Source organism: Barbatula barbatula (genome assembly GCF_947034865.1).
Source record: "Barbatula barbatula genome assembly, chromosome: 23".
Lineage (NCBI taxonomy): Eukaryota > Metazoa > Chordata > Actinopteri > Cypriniformes > Nemacheilidae > Barbatula > Barbatula barbatula.
Genome location: NC_136786.1, coordinates 13,815,180 through 13,835,356, shown reverse-complemented (window position 1 = coordinate 13,835,356; position 20,177 = coordinate 13,815,180). Strand labels below are relative to the sequence as shown.

The window sequence follows — 20,177 nt, the reverse complement described above, 5'->3', positions numbered from 1 at the left end:
TCTGCGTTCCACACGGGGCAAATAGTTGGGTCACCCTGGGAGACGGGGCTGTAAACAGCACTCAGGGAGGCTGTCCCCTTAACAGCTGCTTTCAATTGCACGCGGCCTCAGAACGCAGAGCTCATGTTAACACAAGCAGGCCTCCGAGCGAGACCGCTTCCTACGGTTGTGTTTACACACAGCAATTGGCTCTGGCATGATCATCTTGCTCTTTCTCATCTCTTTCTCTTGGTGTGATGTTTTTTAAAGGACAAGTAGGAAAATCTCACAATGACATGGGCCATATTTCACACCAAAATCAATTAAAAGGACTATTGCATTGTGTGAATATTTTCATTACACTAGCACGATAAAAATGTTCACAAGAGTGTCAACTGTAATTCAGACAAGACAAGTGTATTTAACACTTTAAAATATAGTTTTACCTTTTTTGGTAAAGAGCTGAATTTAAAAGCCTAGCATGTAAATAACCAGCCTGTGTCTCACTGCTCCCCCTGCAGGCCGTCACAGGAAACACGGGACCTTTCCACGCCAGTTCCACATGTCCAGCCGCAGTAAAGACTATGGTGATGGTAAGATCCTCTTTACCATCTTCAATGCTTGTGAAATTTGCCCATTTAACAAAGGGAAACAATCTATGCATAGGTGTATTTCAGTAGCCTGAAAGGAATGACACATGAAATGAATGGTTGTTTGAGTTTCAACTTCAGTAATTAAATGTAAATCAGGTTGAATGAATAAGCGGTGAAAATTGTAATCTAATGAGCCGTAATCTTATCTGTTCTGCTGCTGTCAATCATTTTGCTGGTGGTTATTGCCAGGCCAGTGATGGATTCAGATTACTTCATGCATGTTCATTTAAATATGAAGTTACATATTTAAATTCAGTAGTGTTGTTAGTTATATTATCAGCTTCCAATCAGCACATGCCTGGCCCGATGTTAACGTCCGGTAGGCGATTGGTTATAATATAACGATTTATTTCTTATTTAATTTATATTCATAATCATATTTTATTGTATATCAATTGTATTGAATTAAATTAAAACTACGGAGGTCCTCTTTGCGGAGGTCTACCGGAAGTTACATGTGGGCCACATAACATTTTCATTATGTTGTTGATGCTGAAGCCGTCTTTAGGAATACAGTACTTTAATATCTCTTGAATAAGCACATTTTGTCATGTTTAAATCTATCATTCTTAATCTATCAGCACATAGTATAAAAGCTAGTAATAAAACCATTTCAATATGCTTGTTTTTCTTTCATAATGACATTGTGTTATAAAACAAAATGGAAGTCTAAGCTTAAACCTCAGTCTGGTATTTGCAGGCTCCTCTCAATTCTCAGTGGACCTTATTAGCAGATTAATTCTTCGGTTAACATTTATCAGATGCTTTTTTAATCCACAGCAACACACAGTGTGGTAACTGCAGGGACAGTCCCTGTGGAGAGGGGTTGTGTTCTTGCTAAACTACTACAGTATTTAAACTCAAACCTGTTTTTGTTGATCCTTCAGTAGATAGACAGGTAGGTATGTACATGAAGTAACCTGCGAGATCGGCAACATTTAAATGTAATTCTGTTGCTAAATAGGCTTAAGCCTGCAGTGCTGGAGGTAAAGCTTATGGACATGACCGAGAACTTGGCCTGCGTGATATGAGTTTCTCGTCTACACGGCTCAGAACCGGGTGTATTAAAAACTTGGCCTGTGTGTTATTTGTATTTCCCCTGATGGGGCACAATGACTGTTGCCAAACGCTGTACTGAGAGCCGTTTCCTGTCTTGTGGAAAGGTTGATGGGGAAGTTAGACAGAGAGGAAAAGAAGAGCGTGAGAGAGAGAATCAGAGAACATAAAGATACTTGTTTGGACATGTTAAAGGAGGGATTACATAATGAGCTCACCGTTTCTGCAGTCATTTACTGCAGTTTATCTATCTTATTATCTAGCTGTCTTTCTGTCTATCTATCTGTTTATCTATCCGTCTATCTATCTACTATGTCTACTGTATCTATCTGTCTGTCTGACTGACTCACTGTCTTTCTGTTTATATCTATATATACTTATATACATATAAACACTACCGGTCAAACATTTTTACTCACTTATGTGTTCATATTTCTTCCATATTTTATAATAATAATGAATTCATCAAAATTATGACAAAACAAAGGGAACTATGGGAATTATGTCGTCAATAAATGTATCATCTTCAGGATAGTCACCTTTTGACTGAATTTGCAGAAATGTGTTCTTGTACTTTTATCAAGCAGCTTCTTGAGGTCGCACCCTGAGACCCTTTATAAAAATATTAGATGAGTTCCCATCTATTCAGTGCTCTTATTGGCTGCTCTTTCTTCAGTCAAAGTCATCCATTTAAAAAAAATCTATTAAATGAAAACATTTTTTATAAATTCAGACATTTAAACATACATTTTCAGATCACTCGTTTTTTTTTTAAATAACGAGAAACATTTCACTCAAGTGTCCCAAAACATTTGACCGGTGGTGTACATATCTATAAGTTCCAGCTAATCACTCTGAATACACTTTTTGAGTGTAACTCCTTTCAAAAGATTTCCAATAAATTTCACGTTAATGGTAAACCATAGAGAAGTTATGGAAGTTCCTTGGTCAAAAAATATTGGATATTTATATTTTGTATGTTGCATGTCAGGTAACTCTAAGATCTGTTTACAGGTCGAAGGACTTTCCCTCGAAGTTTTATGCCCCAAGAGAACTTGTTTCAGCTGGTCCCGTCCAGTCGTACGCGCAGCTATAATGGAGAAAGCACTCTGCTGTACAGTGGAGATCTGCACTCCATCAGTTGGAGTGACAGCCAACGCAACGCTCCCACATGTAAGACTGCATACACACAGGCAGATGATATTGTTATCTCTAATCACTCTCTTTTACCCCCAAACCCAATGCAATCCCATATCGCCATATATCCCAGAGTACCAGTAAGCACACCAGTTCATATAGCTTGATATGATTCATTATAGCAGTACTGAGCTAAATACATTATGATGTCAGCAAGGTCATAAAAATGTTACCAAAAGCATTTGTGAAAAAAGCATTCGTGTTGTGTATGAGGCTCAATGTCTAGAGAGCCATAAAGTAGAGGGGGGGGTGATATTGAGAACCTGGTTTAACATTTAGACATTGTATTAAAACAATAGTAAAACACCCACAAGGATTTGTTTCAGTTTGACACAACCTTGATTTACAGAATGAATATTCAGATGTGTGATATACTGTAAACAGAGACACGTTAGAAATCATGTTCACGACTGTCTGCCTGTTCATCTTCATTTATTGCCTGAGAACATTTGCCAGTAAATCGTACAACATGCAGTTGTAAATACAGTTGCGGTTTGACTGTGTTTTGTCAGCGGGTCTGTGTGTGAATTATGTACAGCTGGTTGCGAGCTTGTGAGGTTAGCATGGTTTGTATTTTCTTATCCGTAGCCCCAAGGGCTCCGGTGAACTGGCGTCGGGGGAAGATGCTCGGTCGAGGAGCCTTCGGCGAGGTTTACCTCTGCTATGATGTCGACACGGGCCGAGAGCTGGCGGCAAAGCAGGTGCCCTTTGACCCCGACTGTCGGGAGACCAGCAAAGTAAGCGTGCAAGACAGAACTGCTTAGTGGGAGTATTTTGGGTCATTTTATAAGCAAAAATATTTCCCAAAAAAGATACCAGACCTGTTTTTAAGCAACTTTCAAATAAAATGTTGCATGTTAAAACTCCCACATTGACCACACATGATGTTAATGTTGTGTGTTTCATAAAAGTGCTTTTGTGTTTTAATGTGGTGACCAGTGACATTAAACTTGGTAACAATTGTTTTAAAGATGTTATTAAAATATATTAAATTAACGTATTACTCATTTCAATTTATCTTATATCTTATTACAATATTTTATTACTTTTATAAATGTTTTATACTGTCTAGAACTGGAAAAAACATTTCAGCTCATTTGTGAAGCAAACAGAAGAACAAGCCGATAGAGCTCGATTATTGGAATGAAATTAATTCGCCCTATATATTAGATTTTAATCCTGAGAGTGAGTGACAGAATGTGCCACCGCAGTTGTAGAATGACACAATTACGCACTGGAAGATTTCCTTCACATTCTGCTCACATTTCTCTTTGTCTCTCCACAGGAAGTGAATGCACTGGAGTGTGAGATTCAGCTCCTGAAGAACCTGCGTCACGAGCGCATCGTTCAGTATTACGGCTGCTTGCGTGATCCAGTGCAGAAGAAGCTGTCCATCTTCGTTGAATTCATGCCAGGGGTGAGTATACTCACACAGAACTCAGCCTGGTTGTGTTGCTGCATGTGTATGTTGTTCTTTGGGGGAGATGTTTACTCTAAGGATGACTCACGCACTGTATTTTCAGTCCTCAAATGGCAATTATTGTTTCCGTATGCTCAGTATTTTATTTGTGCGAGTTAATGCGAACCTCACCGTGCTGCAATAACAATAACATTAAAAACAATGACATTCAACATCCGTTCATGGCATTTCTGCACAAAACGGTTTGTGTACATTCAGCAAAGTCGATTTAAAGTGGTAGTTCACCCCAAAATGAGAATTCTGTCATCATTTTGCTCACCCTCTTGGCATTTCATGACTTTTAAAGAATGACAACCCATGGACTTCTATTGTATGGACACAATGCAAGTCAATGGATAAAACTGTTCAGAAACCAACATTATTCAAAATATCTTCTTTTGTGCTCTGTAGAAGAAAGAAAGTTATACAGGTTTGAAATGACAAGAGGGCGAGGAAATTATGACAGAATTGTTGTTTTTGGGTAATCTATCCCTTTAAGTGCCTGGATCGCAGTGATGGAGAGATTCTGTACAGTTGTTATAAAGCATACCACATCACAATAGTCTGCTACACTCTACGCAACCTTGCTCTCAAAACCGACCTGCAAGATTGTTTGATATCGTGGAGTTAACTGCAATTTTGTGTGTGTTCGAATTTTTCCTGCATAATTCCTAATGAATATGGTGTTAAACAGACAGCGCATGCAGACAAACATACGCATTTGTAGCTGCAATTTATTCTTAGAAATCCCCCTTTGTGTTTCCAGAAACTCCCTGTTAAACATAAAATGAATCTGCATTTTCCAAATAATGACAAACCCACGTCGAAATGGCACCAGCCCGCTCGCATGTCACTCGATGTTCTTTGTCAGCACAACCGCATGGTTTTACGAGGATCTTAACTAGCATCAGACGCAGCCTATCTCATCCATCGGCCTGATTTTAAATGCAAAATTTTAGTGTCTTAGTCACATATTGTTTGGAAAATGGGAATGTAGTGTTCGCAGCGGTCTCTGGCAGACAGATGCATTGCCTCTCTGAGCCAAGCCAGCCCTTGTGCACCACCGCAGCGTCCTCCTGATAAACCCAGAGGTGAAGACAGAGAACGGATGACAGATTTAGACAAGAAGACATTGAATCACTAAGAACTTAGTGAGGGATATATTGCATAATGATTTGCAACCAGGGATTACAAGGTTGCTAGGAGAATAATACATTTGGATTATGTACTGTGTATGATACACAGATTTGTAACTTGCAAAAGAGATTGTGTCATTTTATAGCACGAATGAAAACCTGTTTGGAGGAAGCCATGCAAATTACGAGGAAGGTTTTGTGTTTTTTCTTATTGTAGTGTTGCATGTGTTTTGCACTGTAGTCCTTGAGGAGACATTATTTCCACGCCGAGGGCTGTAAACAGGAAAGCTGAGGAAACATGAACTTTGTTTGGGTTAGTGTTTCAAAGAAACATATGTGAGGGACGTTTGGCACTATGATCTGTTATTCCAGAAAGTTAAAAATGGTTCAAGGTTCTGAGAAGCCGTACACATACAGATCCAGTTTTATAAACATTTGAGCGGACTTCCCTGTTCACAGTTATTACTCTTTGCTATTCATATAGTGCTGTTGAAAAGCCCCTCTTCGTGGATTTCTTGTGTTCTTGCGTATTATGTATGATGATAATTATGTCCAGTAATAAAATGTAAGCATAAAATGTATGAAGATAGAAATAGCTCATTCTAAGGTGATAAAAACATTACACTCCATAATGAAGTGTAAGGTCTTTGAACAAATCTGAAGAGATTTTATTATATTTCATTTCTATCATTAGATCCTCCAAAGAATTTGGTAAATAGCAGTGGCCATAAGTGATGTCCAACTTTGACAACTTTACCTCTTCTCCTTTTATGAAAATATGTTTTTGAAGATGATTTCAAATGTTTTGTGTGTGTTGCATAGTTGTATTTAGCGTGTAAACTGAAGCTCAGCATTCAGAAGAATTTAAGGAGGCTTGGGAAATCATTTCACACATGTGTGAAGCTTATTGAGTCAAGCCATATGAGAATCATGCATTCAAAAACAAGGGAGGACCAACAGAATATTAAGTAAGGGATGATGGAAAGCCAATGGTTGTAATAGCAAAATAAACCATGACAGAGTGGTCAGGACCCGACACAAAGCAGAAGGAGTTTATTTCGCGATAACAATCCTCTTGGCTGCGCATGATCCCACTTATTTTATGGCTGTTTACCTTATAAATACATTTTTGGACATTAAATATCGATTCTAAATATTTTGTCTATCTTATTTGTAACAAATGCATTATTTTAAACCAAGACACAGAGTTCAAACAAGCTGCTGCTGTTCTTCTGAAACCTTTTATCTCCAAGTTTCATGATTTTAATTATTTTGCATTATTATTAGTCACCCTTTATTTTTGTCACTTGGTTTTGCAAAAATCGAACAAAAATAAAGTATTAAAAGTGTTTCTCATCTCAACTATGACAACACATTATTAAACCATTTAAAAAGTACATTGTTTTTTCCATTTACCGAAAAACAGACAATTTGGACATACAAGGTTTCAGAAGCACAGCGACGGTTTGTAAAAAGGCATGTTTATATTGAATTAATGTGTAAGTTACACCGGTCATGATAACTCGCAGGACCCTGTTATCTGTGTTAACAATTTTGAGCAGTTTGTTATCGGAAGATAACATACTTTGGAATGTCGCGACTAGCCAATCAGAAACAAGCATTCCAGGGCAACAATAAAAACCGATAAAATGATTCTCAATATGAGCTTTGTCCTGTAAGCTTTTTGTTTTCTATGCATTTTTTGTTACGTTAAAATAAAACTAATACGTTTTTTGTTTTGCCATATTTCGTGTTTTCTTTATTTTGTTCTATGCACTTCATATTTTGGTTTAATTTATTGTATAAATAAGCCTTCCGGACATCCCTTATGCCACTACTGTATAATATTCCACTCCTTACAGTATGATACAGTATATGTGTCTGTGTGTGCACAGGGATCTATAAAAGATCAACTGAAGGCGTATGGAGCATTAACCGAAAAAGTAACCCGCAGATACACCAGGCAGATCCTGCAAGGGGTTTACTACCTGCACAGCAACATGATTGTACACAGAGACATCAAGGGTAAGTTTAAATCAATTACCACAAGTCATGTATCCAGCGGTTCTTGCTGTGGGGCTTTGTAATTCAGAGGGGTAATATAATCTGACTGTTGACCACCTAGGATAGGTTAGACGTTAGGTGAAATAACATTGGTTTGGTTCTGGTTTGTACTTCCTTTGGAATTGCCAAAAATAACAAGGGGGAATATTTTAGCATTTTTCCTTCTTGACATTAGTGCAAAACTCTCTCAGTTCTACCAGTGAAAATGAACAATCAATCTCTCTGGTATTTGTTTTAAGCTGTGCCATTAAACATTTCCTTTTCAGGCAGTTAAATCATGTCTCCCCAGAAGGTATTTGGACACACTTTAAAAATGTATTCATGTCATGACATAATCGTAAAAGCTTTTAGTTTAAAGTTAGCAGACAAACATCACAAAAAGTAAACGATCAAGACTGTATTTGGACACTTTGGCCGTCAAACCACATTCCCATAACAGATCGTCCCGTGGAAATATCCAGAAGAGTTGCGACGTGCTCCATCCTCCGTCCTCCTCTTCTTGCCATCTATCATATTTGGTCTTACTGTTCCGTTCACGGCATAGTCAGACTTTCAGGGTGTGGAAATCTTCGGCTGGCAGGAATTAGTCACTACTCAAACAACCACAAATCTCATGGGCAACCAACGCGGCTATGTAAGGCCACCTACAACGGAAAATCCTTACTAGAAGCGTGGGAAGAGGGATCGGTGGGTCTCCATTTTCAACCCAAACCATAGGCAGCTTATAATTGTCGTCATCTTGGTGAGACAAACACGAATGTGTGTCTGGTCAGTGTAACTTGATCCACATGTGTTTCCTCACAGGCGCTAATATTCTGAGGGACTCCTCTGGAAATGTGAAACTTGGAGATTTTGGAGCTAGCAAACGCATCCAGACGATTTGTATGTCGGGGACGGGAATCAAATCGGTCACTGGCACCCCCTACTGGATGAGCCCGGAAGTCATTAATGGAGAAGGTTATGGTCGTAAAGCAGATATCTGGTAAGATAAGTTTTATTTTAAAAACATAGTAAATAATTGTTAAATTCTTTTTGGATATTTTATGTGATATATATTTTCTTTTTTTGAAAATTGTTTTTACTACATAAAAATATATTATAGAATTTTTTGGTTACGTCTTGGTACATTTATAGTCTCTTTTATTAAACTGACAATATATACATGACTAAAACATACACAATTTAACACAGTTTCTATATGTTATTATGTTCGATTCAGATTTTAAAATAATAAATTGGGTAAAATAGATAACTGGTTTCATTGTTAGCTAACGTTCTTTCTTTTTCTTCCGAAATTTCAGGAGTGTGGCTTGCACGGTTGTAGAGATGCTTACTCAAAAGCCCCCATGGGCTGAATACGAAGCGATGGCAGCCATTTTTAAGATCGCAACCCAGCCCACTAAGCCAAACTTGCCTGAGAGTGTGTCCGACTTGTGCAGGGACTTCATGCGGCTGGTCTTTGTGGAGGAAAAATGCCGACCCACTGCCGAGGGGATCCTCAGCCACCCTTTCGTCCAGGGAGGCTTCTGATACCGCCTTCACCAGATCTATGGAGTCTGTGGAGTCCACCGGGGAAAACCACACATCTGCCTGCGGACAATCACCACTCTGCCTTCCAGGGTCCAAAGAAACCCAATCAGCCAACCAAACGAGAACAAACTAGTCCATAAGGAAGGGATGAAACCTCCCAACAGGTTCCCCACACAGGTGCAATGTTAAAAAGTTGGATGCTTTAGCTCTTCCTGTTGTCATACTCCGAAATGAATTGTGTTGTCCTGCCCCAAATGTGCACTTGATGAGTGACGTTCACATACAGAAAGGTGTATACAAGGACCCCTTTAGAGAGATCCTCGAAGGAGGATGGGGAGGATGTAAGATCACATTAGAAACTAGTGAACCATTGATATTAAATTGACTGGGATTATCAAAATACCATCCACTTTTAATATATTACAAAATATATGAATAAGTCTATATGGCCAACTGCTGTGTCAACAGCATCTGGGTCACTTTTTCTGGTGGTCATGAGCAGGTCATCGGTTTTAAAGCATTTGATAACACAGCCAGCACTTAAAACACTTATGTTATCTGACTGTTTAAGACACAAAGTGTCACTGCCTAAACCATACTGCTTGAAATTGCAGTTTACATACCTTACTGACAGTTGACATGAGTGGCTGAAATAATCCCCTGATGTATTAAACATCAATGTACAGTATGATAAATGCAATGTGACGCTCTAAGGAGTTGCTGGACAAATCACATAGGTTCTGTTTTTAGCACAAATGCATTGGAATTTTTAACTTTGCAATGTTGGCAAAAGTTAAATATATTTTGTTTTTATAACACTTGGATCATTCGGTCATGAAATCTTGGATCAACCGGGTCCAATCCTGAGTGTCAGAAAATACATTTAAAAGACCTCGTGGAGCAAATAGATAAATGTACTGTACAATACTCGTTTGAGTATTTTTTTAAGATTGCTGTGTATTTGATGGTAAGAATCTAACCAAATAAGAATGACACAAAATATGAAATGCAACCACCAAAGTGTGGAGTAAGACATGTAAAATGTATGTCATTTTCTTCGTCTGTTGAATGAAGACTGTAAAAACAAATCTTTTTATATAATGTAAAGTTTATTTAGTTCAAGTTGCTCTTGTTTCAAAGCACTCTTTACCCAGAGAGTAAATCACTGTAAATACGTGCCCATTGCACTCTCACGCACAGAGCAACAGCACATAGGAAACATCAGATGAGATTCAAGAAATATTTTTATACATTTTTTAATTCACGTGTTTGGAATAACAATACCAAACAGTTTTTGTATTATACAAATTACCCTAAAGTGTCAAAAGCAATATTTCAGAGAAGACTACTATGGCTGGTTTGTTAGCATCCTTGTACTGTTTGATCCATTAAATACAACCAAAGAGCAATTGATATGCTTGAATTATGGATTTGATGATTCAGAGCTGTTCAGTTTGTTTGACCAATGTTGTCAATATTTTTATAGACTCCAGTGTATTTTATGTAACCAGTTTCTGGTGACCTTAATTTCCTTCATTGACTTAAATCCGTCATTGTCTTCATGTCATGAAATTGGACATTGTATAACACAAAAATCTTGAAACATAAGATTTTGCTATAATTTTGTCTCAATATAAATGTTACATTATAAAGGCATCGCTCCCTCGCTCCGTTCTCAACTCAAGAACTTCAACTACACCAGCAGTGAAGAGCAAACCAACCGTGTGTTAAACATATTGCAACCAGTGCCTTCTCTGATTCCCTTATTCTGAGAGGTCAGTCGTTTTGAAAAACATTTAATGGTGGAATGTGTCATCTGAAGTCCTTCAAATTGTTCCAGTAAAGGACAGACGTGATGAAGATCTGAAAATGATTGTATTGTAAATACATATTGTACCAAGTCATAGTGGTTTATTATATTCCAAGTACCTTGTCACAGTGTATTAATAAGATTGTGGAGAGGTCTGGGTTTTAGGTGAGAGTGATTGACTTTAGTGGTTTTTGAGGGGCTAAAGACATCTTTGCTGCCTTGATGAAAAAGCCTGGAAACATTTATATGTGATTTTGTACATTGGATAAATAAAATAAAAAAATATATATATTGTCCTGTTGTGTGTAGATTTTATGGGTAAACGAAAATGAATTTCAATTTAAGTCTTTTCTAGACGATATAGTGATATTACGATTCAATTTTAATCTGTGCAATAAAACGCTTGAAATTGGGTGGAGGCGTGCACATTTCAGAGATAAGAGGCGTGTTTCACTTCATACGGCGCGCTGCCCAGACCCATCTGCTTCTTACGTCCAAGTACCGCGAGAGCGATCGAAAAACCTATGCTTTCGGGTTGATCTCGCGGTATGTAAACGTCATACGCAGATCTGTCTGCGCAAGGTGCGCAGTCAGTTTGGTAAATCATGTTTGGTAACCTCACGCGGCGTGTTGGATAACGTGCACGTCGTGGCACTTTGCTGGTCGGCTGTGAGTGAATACTGAGCACAAACACAAAAGCTTTTGACTTACTATTCAGTACTCTTCCCCGGCGTGAAAATGTCATTGACTCGTACTGTCATATGCCTGCTGAGGAACGATCTGCGTCTTCATGACAACGAGGTAAATATCAAGGTTTACTACGAGCGTAGACCGTTGCTGGTCAATACATTAACATTAGCAAACCGAGCTACCGAATGTGTGTATAGTTTGATATTGTGGTCGAGAGCGTGCTGCAACTTTTATCTTATAAATAAAGAAACGGTCTTTAAATAAAACGTTTGTTTTGTTTAGTAACGAAATGTTAATATTTATTGTTACAAAACTCGGATTGGGGGAACTCGTCAATATCGTCATAAGGGGCGTGTTCATATTGTTGTTGGGTCACGTGCTTAAATGCATGTGCATGTAGGGCCAAATTGTTAAATATGTAAATGTTCTTGTTCGACTTGATGCGGTGCTGCAAGATCCGACAGGCGAATGACATCACAATACCGCGAGAGCGATTCGCAAAACCATTAAAAGTTCGGTTTCGATTCGCTCTCGCGGTACTTTGACGTCATCCGCCTGTCGGACCTTGCGGCGCATCAAATCGAAGAAGCCTAATATCTATAAATAATAAAAGTGCTACTTATGTATTATGTACGATAAAAGTGTAATTGGGTAGACTACAACTTTGAAAAAGGATCATTTTAATTATCACCATTTACAATTGTATTATATATTATAACCTTAGGAGACCATGTAAACCTATAGAATTATCTTTTATGATGTTATAAAACATGACCAACCTTGTTTATTCCATTCATGCAGGTATTTTACTGGGCTCAGAGGAATGCAGAGCACGTAATCCCCCTCTACTGCTTTGACCCACGACATTACCAGGGCACATATCACTTTAACTTCCCTAAATCGGGGCCGTTCCGTTTACGCTTCCTCCTAGACAGTGTGACAGACTTGAGGGCAACGCTGAAGAAACAGGGCAGGTGGGAATTCCATTACTCATTACTTTTCTTATCTTTATACATTTGAGCTTTACTTTCTAATTACATAATTGTATATGGTGCTAATATATATTTTATAGAAACTTGGGTTTATGTCATGCTTACTGTGTGCAGCACACTGTTAGTGAGACATGGAAAGCCAGAGGATGTTGTCAGTGATTTGATTAGGCAGTTGGGGTCAGTCACGGCGGTGGCGTTTCACGAGGAGGTGAGTTTCGGCCGAACAACAGCATTGACAGCCATCGTTGGTAATTTAATAATAAAATAATAATAATAATAATTTATTTTATTTATAATGAGCCTTAACTACACTAAAGATGCTACAAAATTGTAAAAACCATAACAATAAACAAAATAATAAAATTGCTACATAGCCAACCAATGGTAGAATAAATGCAGTCTGACACTTCTCTATACACCCTGTAGGTGGCGTCAGAGGAAAAGGATGTGGAGACGAAGGTAAAGGAAGTTTGCTCTCAAAAAAAGGTTAAATGTCAGACTTTCTGGGGATCTACACTCTACCACAGAGATGATCTCCCATTCGGTCACATTAAGAGGTATTTTTGAGTTTAGTTGAACCGTTTGCGAGCCAGCAATGTATGGAAATTCTCATGCAACATTTGTGGAGTTTTAAAGGAATCCTAGCATATAAAAAATATGTAAATGGTATGTCTGTCTTTTAAGACGTAACAAAAGAAAAATTCCAAAAGAAGTTATGGACACTTATGTAATTTCCTGTAGGTCTGATAAGTAATGAGTCAATGACAACATCCATTATGAGGTTGACCATTTAAAGGTCAGCATTTTAGACGTGTGGCTTTTTCTGAATTTCCCTTTCCCTCTCTCACAAGGTTACCTGATGTTTACACTCAGTTCAGAAAGTCGGTTGAGGGTCAGGTTCAAGTAAGACCGGTGTTTTCTACCACAGAACAGATGAGGTCTCTTCCCCCTGGATTAGAGGAAGGCCCTATTCCTACATTTGAGGCCCTCGGACAGACAGGTGGCTTAATTTAGAACTACTAAATGTATCTATCAATTCATTCCACTAATATCTGTAGTCAAAGCCAGATGTTACAGTCCAAACTAAATCAGTTACGCATATTTTTCTTAACGTAGTTGTTGCAAGAATAATTTCTTTTCAGATTACTATAATGTAATGAATCATTGATAAATCAAGATATTTCCTGTGTATGGTTTCAGAGTCAGTGGAGGACAGCCGGTCTGCCTTCCCATGCCGCGGAGGAGAGACTGAGGCTCTCGCCAGGCTGAAACATTACTTCTGGGACACAGTGAGACAAATTATTTTACTTTCCGTTTTTTAGGCACTTGGAATAGTTCACACAAACATAATACTTCTCTCATAATTTACTCACCCTGACATCATCCAAGATTTTCATTTCTCTCTTTAGCTCAACACCAAGATTTAAAGAAGATTCCTGTCACTTTATATACAGTTCATTGTTCCCTAAATGTTTAAGCTCCCAAACTTCATACAATTTATCCAAACGACTCCAATTGGTTAATAAATGTGTTCTGAAGCAAAACAAGAGACAAGGATTATTATTGATCAAAACTGAAAGTAAAAGAAACATTTTTAAGTGCTGATTTCAAATATGGGGACACTTAAAATCTCATTATGTAACAAATTTGATTCTTGAGTTTCTTGTGATGAAAGATGATATGATAGCTAGTCATTCAAGGAGTAGTTTTCTTTAAAATAAGCGCCCTTTTTTTTAGTTTTACAAAAAATCTTCAAAACTAAAGAAAATTTAAAATGTATATATGTATCCTAATGACCAATAGCTTTACAATTATATTGTGTCAGTCTTATTATGAGAGAATTTTAACTTTTTGGGTGAACTGTTCCATTATTGTATTGTTTTGTCACAGAACACTGTTGCAACTTATAAGGAGACTCGAAATGGATTGATCGGTTTGGACTATTCCACCAAGTTTTCCCCTTGGTGAGCCTTTTTTGTTTAGCTTGAAAATAATGCATTAGCAAAAGCATAGACACATGAATTGTCTAGAACATTTCACATGTTGTTTTAATCATTATGTTTTAGGCTTGCATTGGGCTGCTTATCACCAAGGTACATTTCTGAGCAGATAAAAAAATATGAAGCTGAAAGAACAGCTAACCAGAGTACATACTGGTAAGTATGATAGATGTTTTACACATCCTGTACTAAACATTCTAGTATTCTTTTGTGATTCAATTGATTTACGTTAGAGATATTTGTGATGTGATAAATATTGTTTCCAGTTGAAATGAACAAAAAAAAAATGTATGTGCAAAAACTCATTGAAGGTTTTCTCTCCAGGGTATTATTTGAGCTTCTGTGGAGGGATTACTTCAAGTTTGTTGGTTTGAAATATGGAAAACGAATATTTCATGTGAACGGTATGTATGCATTTTTTTTCCGTTCTGAGTCAAATCAAAATCAAGTGGGCAGATTTTTGGATAATATTGAATTCTCAGTACATTTGTTATGAGCACTTAAACAATAACTCTTTGTAACTCTTAAACATGGCATTAAACATCCTTGTTTTAAATGATCAAAATAAATTGCCTTGTGCATTAAAGGTCTTCAAGATAAGCATGTGCCATGGAAGACAAACATGACTCTGTTCAATGCATGGAAAGGTAATGTGACCATCTACTAGTTTTGTCCAGTTTCTATTTTTGCAGTCAACTGACGGATAAACAATTATTTTTGTCTTCTCAACAAATGTTCCCCAGAGGGAAGAACAGGAGTGCCATTTGTAGATGCAAACATGAGGGAGCTTGCCCTGACAGGATTCATGTCAAACAGAGGACGCCAGAACGTAGCCAGCTTTCTCACCAAAGACTTGGGGTTGGACTGGCGACTGGGTGCCGAGTGGTTTGAATACCTACTGGTAGGAAAGTCTCTTTATTAAAAGAATGGGCTGAAGGTTTCTGGTGATGCCAACCTCTGCACTGTTATTTCCTGACATCAGGTGGACCATGATGTCTGCAGCAACTATGGAAACTGGCTCTATTCTGCAGGAATAGGAAATGACCCACGAGAAAACAGGAAGTTTAATATGATCAAACAAGGACTGGACTATGATAGCAATGTAAGTCATAGTGTTAACAGGTATTCTACTGTAAAGGTATGCAAAAACATGAAATAAAACACTTAAAAATATATAGTTAGGACATAGTTGACGGCTTTCACTTTTCACAGTCGTTCCATTATATTTGGGGCAAAAGTGTCTGAAGCGAGTTCTTTTTCAAAGCAACTGTTTTTTCTAGTTTTTACTAGCTTGTAAGGCATACTATATATGAATTATAATTTTATCTACATTTCCTGATGTTTTTTATAGTTTAAATGCTCTTACTTTGGCACTTCAGAGAACAACTTCTTCATTGACCATAAATGTAAATGCAGGAAGGGGAAGTAAGATAAAAGATTATTGAAGTATGATAAGACTTCTGTTTTCCTTTTCTGAATAGATAAAAACTAAGTGTGCTCTATATACTTGAATCTTTTTAATGATACATTTATTATTCTATATATTCTCACACACAAATATTTATATAATTGAATATTATTTAGATCTCATCCTTCTTTTATATCTATCTGTGAAGGGGGACTATGTCAGACTTTGGGTTCCAGAGCTTCGGGGTATTAAAGGTGGAGACGTGCACACCCCCTGGACCCTCAGCAATGCATCACTTTCACATGCCCAGGTGTCTCTCAACGAAACATACCCCTCCCCGATCGTCATGGCACCCGAATGGAGTCGTCATATCAACAAAAAATCTGTAAGATGTCAAATAAACTAATGCATTTTCAGTTTGTCCTAGTTTGTGTTTATGATTGATCATTAGGAAAGGCATGTATTCAGACAATTATTATAATTTATTTTATAGTCCGGTCCGGCATCAGCAAGAGGGAAGAAGGGTCCATCTTACACGCCAAGGCAACACAGAGACAGAGGCATTGACTTCTACTTCTCCAAGAATAAGAATTTTTGAGTGGGAACTAAGAGCCTTGTTTGTTTTGCATTTTTTTGTTATGAATTGCTGTTGCACATCTGGTCAGGTCACAGGTTACAATGTGGGAACTGAGAAGTGGAAAGGAAAAATAGTTACAGGCTTTTTGTTACCCGTTTACAAACCAATACAACAACTACCGCTAATGACAATACCCTTCATATAATAGTAATAATTGTATATTTCTATGGTTTTCATAAACTCCTGCAAATCTCCTTGTTTAGTCAAGTACAGTTTGATTAAATTTTTGAGTTATCCAGGTTATGTCATACCTACAAAAATAAAATAGCTGGGATTTTTGTTATAAAGAAATGAGTTTTCCCTTTCTTGCATGAAATATCGATATGATTTAATGATAGAAAACTAATGTAAGTGTTTAAATATGCACATTCATACTGTTGAGCTCTTTTATTGAGAAAAGGGAAGTGAGTAGATGTGAGTGTTTCGGTTTGGTTTTGTAAAGCGAGGAAAACGATGTAAAGGACAGCTGTCTGCTCGCCTCGGCCCTCTGAACCCTGGCAGATGGACCTGCAGCAGTAGGCCGAAGCTAATATGTGACACTGACCAAATATTGCAGCAAGACCTTCACAAGACATGCTGTAAAAGCAACTGCATCATCAGGTTTTGCACAATGTGTGGTGTCCAGTGCATAAAGCAAAACCTCATTTTAATTCACGCTTCGCTTGATTTTGTTATCAGAACTTTTGAACACAAAAGGCTGCGTTCAAAAGAACGCACGAAATGGATGTTTCAGGAAATGCCCATATTTGGTGAGGTGTGGTTACCGCCCATTTTACGGGAAGTGTTTGCGCTCATGACATGAATCCATTGGCTGAAGGTATGTTTCGTCAGTTCTCTGACGCATTTTGCGAACATTTCCTTAGCTTTTACATAGACGGTGTAAAATAACGAGTTAAAATGATTAAGTGTAACATACTGCACTGTGTAGTTTACTAAACTTGTTTAGTTTCACCCTATCTATAGTTTCAGGAAATGTCTTCTTGAAATATTTAAAGGACACATTTTCTTCTAGCCCAGTAGTCAGACGTGGAGATTTACAACAACTTCGGCGGAAAATATCGAGGTTTTGCAGACAAACATGGCATCAAAGTTAAGTATAGATCACGAGGCAATTCCAGTTACTGCTTTAAACTGTAGTTTCCGAAAGAAACTTGGATTGTATCTGAACCCAACAAACACGGTGGCGTCAGACTGGAGGACAATCGCCGAAATGATGGATTTTACATACATGGAGATAAAAAATTTCGAGAAAAGAGATTATCCTTTTGAAAAGGTTTTAGCGGAATGGGAAACTCGACCGGAAGCCACTGTAGCAAATTTACTGTCAATTTTGGAAAAAGCGGAAAGAAAAGATGTCACTACCGACTTAAAAGAGTGTATAGGTATTGCGCACACTTTCTACCATTTTAAAACCGTAGATTTATGTTTACATAAACTTGTTTTACTTATCGATGTCCAAAGACTCGTATTTTAATTCAAAATGTGTTTTAATCCAAATATTCTATGATGACCCATATCACAATCACAGAAGTGAAGTGACTTTTATTACAACAATAAAATAATTTCAATTGACTGTCTTTGCATTTTGCACAGATGAAGACTGCAAGAAGTATTTAGAAAGACAACAAAGGAAACCTGTGCAGGTCCCAGTGGTCGATAGTTGCGGGCCCCGCACCCGGGAACGACAAGGCATTACACTGTATGATGATCCTCAAGGTATCTTTAGTCTGAACACACTATGGAATATTCCTTTTAGATATATATTTGTCTGAAAAAAATCTCGTCTCTGTCTTGTCCGTAGGTATAACACCGGAGACCTTTGATGCTTTTATCTGCTATTGTCAGAGTGACTTTCAGTTTGTTCATGAGATGATCAAACAGTTAGAACAGACCGAGTGCAACCTGAAGCTGTGTGTGTTTGACAGAGACGTCCTTCCTGGTACATGTGTGTGGACTATCACAAGTGAACTCATAGAAAAAAGGCAAGACTGTTAAGTGTTGTTTATCATAATCAAGCTTTGTCCCTTTGATAGGTTTAAAAAAAACTTACAATATTAATTCTTATATGTTGCCCCTTAGATGTAAAAGAATGGTGGTTGTTATTTCTGATGACTATCTGGACAGCGACGCATGTGACTTTCAGACCAAGTTCGCACTCAGCCTTTGTCCAGGTACAACTTTCTTAAAAAGTGCTGTTACAGTTTCTATTATATTATTAGTGAGCAGTTGCCTTGTTGACACTTTGCAGTTGTTATATATAATCTTTATCTTCTTTTGCTCATTTATGGGATGTTTTATTCCTATGTGTTGAATAAATGATATTGCAGATTTCAGCTCAGAAACTTTCTTACTATACACATGCCAGTTTCACTTCATATCTGGTTTTGATACAGGAGCCCGCTCCAAACGTCTGATCCCTGTCGTCTACAAATCAATGAAGAGGCCGTTCCCAAGCATTCTCCGTTTTCTGACCATTTGTGATTACACCAGACCTTGCACACAGATCTGGTTCTGGACACGGCTGGCCAAGGCGCTCTCACTCCCCTAAACTTTTCTACAGAAAACATTATGCCTTTGCTCTGTAGTCATCACTCAGTAAAGCACACTGTTCTCAATGAAGGAAGAAGGGAAAATACCACATTGTGATTTTTTCACATGGGAGAGTTTCTTAAGCTTATTAGTGGGTCCACCTTTTGAACGTTTCAATAAAGGTACTTTTTATGGTATTTACATAAGGTGTTTTTACCCTATTCAAAAGGTCTCTCAATCTCTCTCCCAGAGCAGATCCCTGATAGTGGGGTTGTTTGGAGACATGCTGACTCATTCAGTTGTCCTTGTACAGTATTCTATGTTTTGAAGCTGTAAAAATGTTTTTGTAATGTGCAAACTGGCATTGTCTTTTGTTTAAAAAAAGGTGCATGCCCAATGTTTTTGTCTTTATTATTTTACATGTGTAAACTGAATGTACCAGCAAGTGCTTTCAAATTGCACTATGTTGTTGTATGCACTTTCAATATCTTTCTTTCACACCGATAATGTTTTGTGTTATAAAATATTACTATATTATAGTATATACATTATTACCAAAGATATTTAATTTGATTTAGTATTACTGAATATTTTATATTGATCCCCTAATCATGGTTTGTTAACTTCTAAAACATGGTTCTAACTTTTAACATTTTTAATATCTGACTTCCCCCTGTCAGCATAATTTCTTCGGCACAAAGAAGATAGGCTTTTGATATGTCAGAGGCGATGAGTTCCTGTAACCTAAGGTTGTATGAAGGTTTGGTAGTTTGTCCAACTCTTTTTTTTTTGTATTAAATCCATTTTTAAAGAATTGATCCACTGCTTTTGTCGTCATTGTGTTTATACATGCAAGTGTATCTCAGTTGAAATGGACCGCTGTCAAAGCAGTGAAGCTGATGTGAAGTGTTAACCGCAAACAAAAATATGTTTTCATTTTAAAAACTTCTGTAGGCGTTAGTTTACTGAAAAGTAAAGGAACAAGTCTCCAGCCTTTAAAAATGTCTACATTTTTATCGTATTTATCTACGCATTTT

General features: G+C 37.6%; 3 protein-coding genes across 5 annotated transcripts in view; all 3 read left to right on the top strand.

Moving 5' to 3' along the window:
• Window positions 1-11,174, top strand: part of map3k22 (mitogen-activated protein kinase kinase kinase 22) — a 46,134-nt gene extending 34,960 nt beyond the window's left edge. Inside the window, exons 12-18 of the mRNA XM_079447636.1 lie at window positions 501-572; window positions 2,703-2,861; window positions 3,474-3,622; window positions 4,171-4,302; window positions 7,376-7,505; window positions 8,349-8,526; window positions 8,846-11,174. Coding sequence (XP_079303762.1) covers window positions 501-572; window positions 2,703-2,861; window positions 3,474-3,622; window positions 4,171-4,302; window positions 7,376-7,505; window positions 8,349-8,526; window positions 8,846-9,074 — 1,049 coding nt within the window. The 3' untranslated portion in view covers window positions 9,075-11,174. The remainder of the gene's footprint in view (window positions 1-500; window positions 573-2,702; window positions 2,862-3,473; window positions 3,623-4,170; window positions 4,303-7,375; window positions 7,506-8,348; window positions 8,527-8,845) is intronic.
• Window positions 11,175-11,307: 133 nt separating this feature from the next.
• cry-dash (cryptochrome DASH) lies at window positions 11,308-17,428 on the top strand. The gene is made up of 14 exons (XM_079488044.1): window positions 11,308-11,685; window positions 12,376-12,548; window positions 12,681-12,774; window positions 12,993-13,123; window positions 13,418-13,566; window positions 13,767-13,855; window positions 14,457-14,530; window positions 14,633-14,722; window positions 14,891-14,970; window positions 15,154-15,213; window positions 15,310-15,467; window positions 15,549-15,668; window positions 16,183-16,359; window positions 16,468-17,428. The coding sequence occupies exons 1-14, from the start codon at window positions 11,623-11,625 to the stop codon at window positions 16,570-16,572; spliced, it is 1,563 nt and encodes a 520-aa protein (XP_079344170.1). The 5' UTR covers window positions 11,308-11,622; the 3' UTR covers window positions 16,573-17,428.
• myd88 (MYD88 innate immune signal transduction adaptor) lies at window positions 17,360-19,958 on the top strand. 3 transcript variants are annotated; one of them, XM_079488046.1, is made up of 6 exons: window positions 17,360-17,428; window positions 17,629-17,993; window positions 18,205-18,327; window positions 18,413-18,593; window positions 18,691-18,782; window positions 19,005-19,958. In XM_079488046.1, the coding sequence occupies exons 2-6, from the start codon at window positions 17,690-17,692 to the stop codon at window positions 19,157-19,159; spliced, it is 855 nt and encodes a 284-aa protein (XP_079344172.1). In that variant the 5' UTR covers window positions 17,360-17,428; window positions 17,629-17,689; the 3' UTR covers window positions 19,160-19,958. The 3 variants fall into 3 exon arrangements, with proteins under 3 accessions (XP_079344172.1, XP_079344173.1, XP_079344171.1); XM_079488047.1 differs by having other exon boundaries at window positions 17,386-17,428; window positions 17,624-17,993; XM_079488045.1 differs by having other exon boundaries at window positions 17,399-17,428; window positions 17,575-17,993.
• Window positions 19,959-20,177: the final 219 nt, after the last annotated feature.

Excerpts from the sequence above, each read along its gene's own strand:
- myd88 (XM_079488046.1), top strand. The coding sequence starts at position 17,690 with ATGGCATCAAAGTTAAGTATAGATCACGAGGCAATTCCAGTTACTGCT. Across the intron at positions 17,994-18,204 it reads CGACTTAAAAGAGTGTATAG|ATGAAGACTGCAAGAAGTAT; the intron begins GTATTGCGCACA and ends CATTTTGCACAG. Across the intron at positions 18,328-18,412 it reads ACTGTATGATGATCCTCAAG|GTATAACACCGGAGACCTTT; the intron begins GTATCTTTAGTC and ends TCTTGTCCGTAG.
- cry-dash (XM_079488044.1), top strand. The coding sequence starts at position 11,623 with ATGTCATTGACTCGTACTGTCATATGCCTGCTGAGGAACGATCTGCGT. Across the intron at positions 14,971-15,153 it reads ACGAATATTTCATGTGAACG|GTCTTCAAGATAAGCATGTG; the intron begins GTATGTATGCAT and ends TGTGCATTAAAG. Across the intron at positions 15,214-15,309 it reads TCTGTTCAATGCATGGAAAG|AGGGAAGAACAGGAGTGCCA; the intron begins GTAATGTGACCA and ends AATGTTCCCCAG.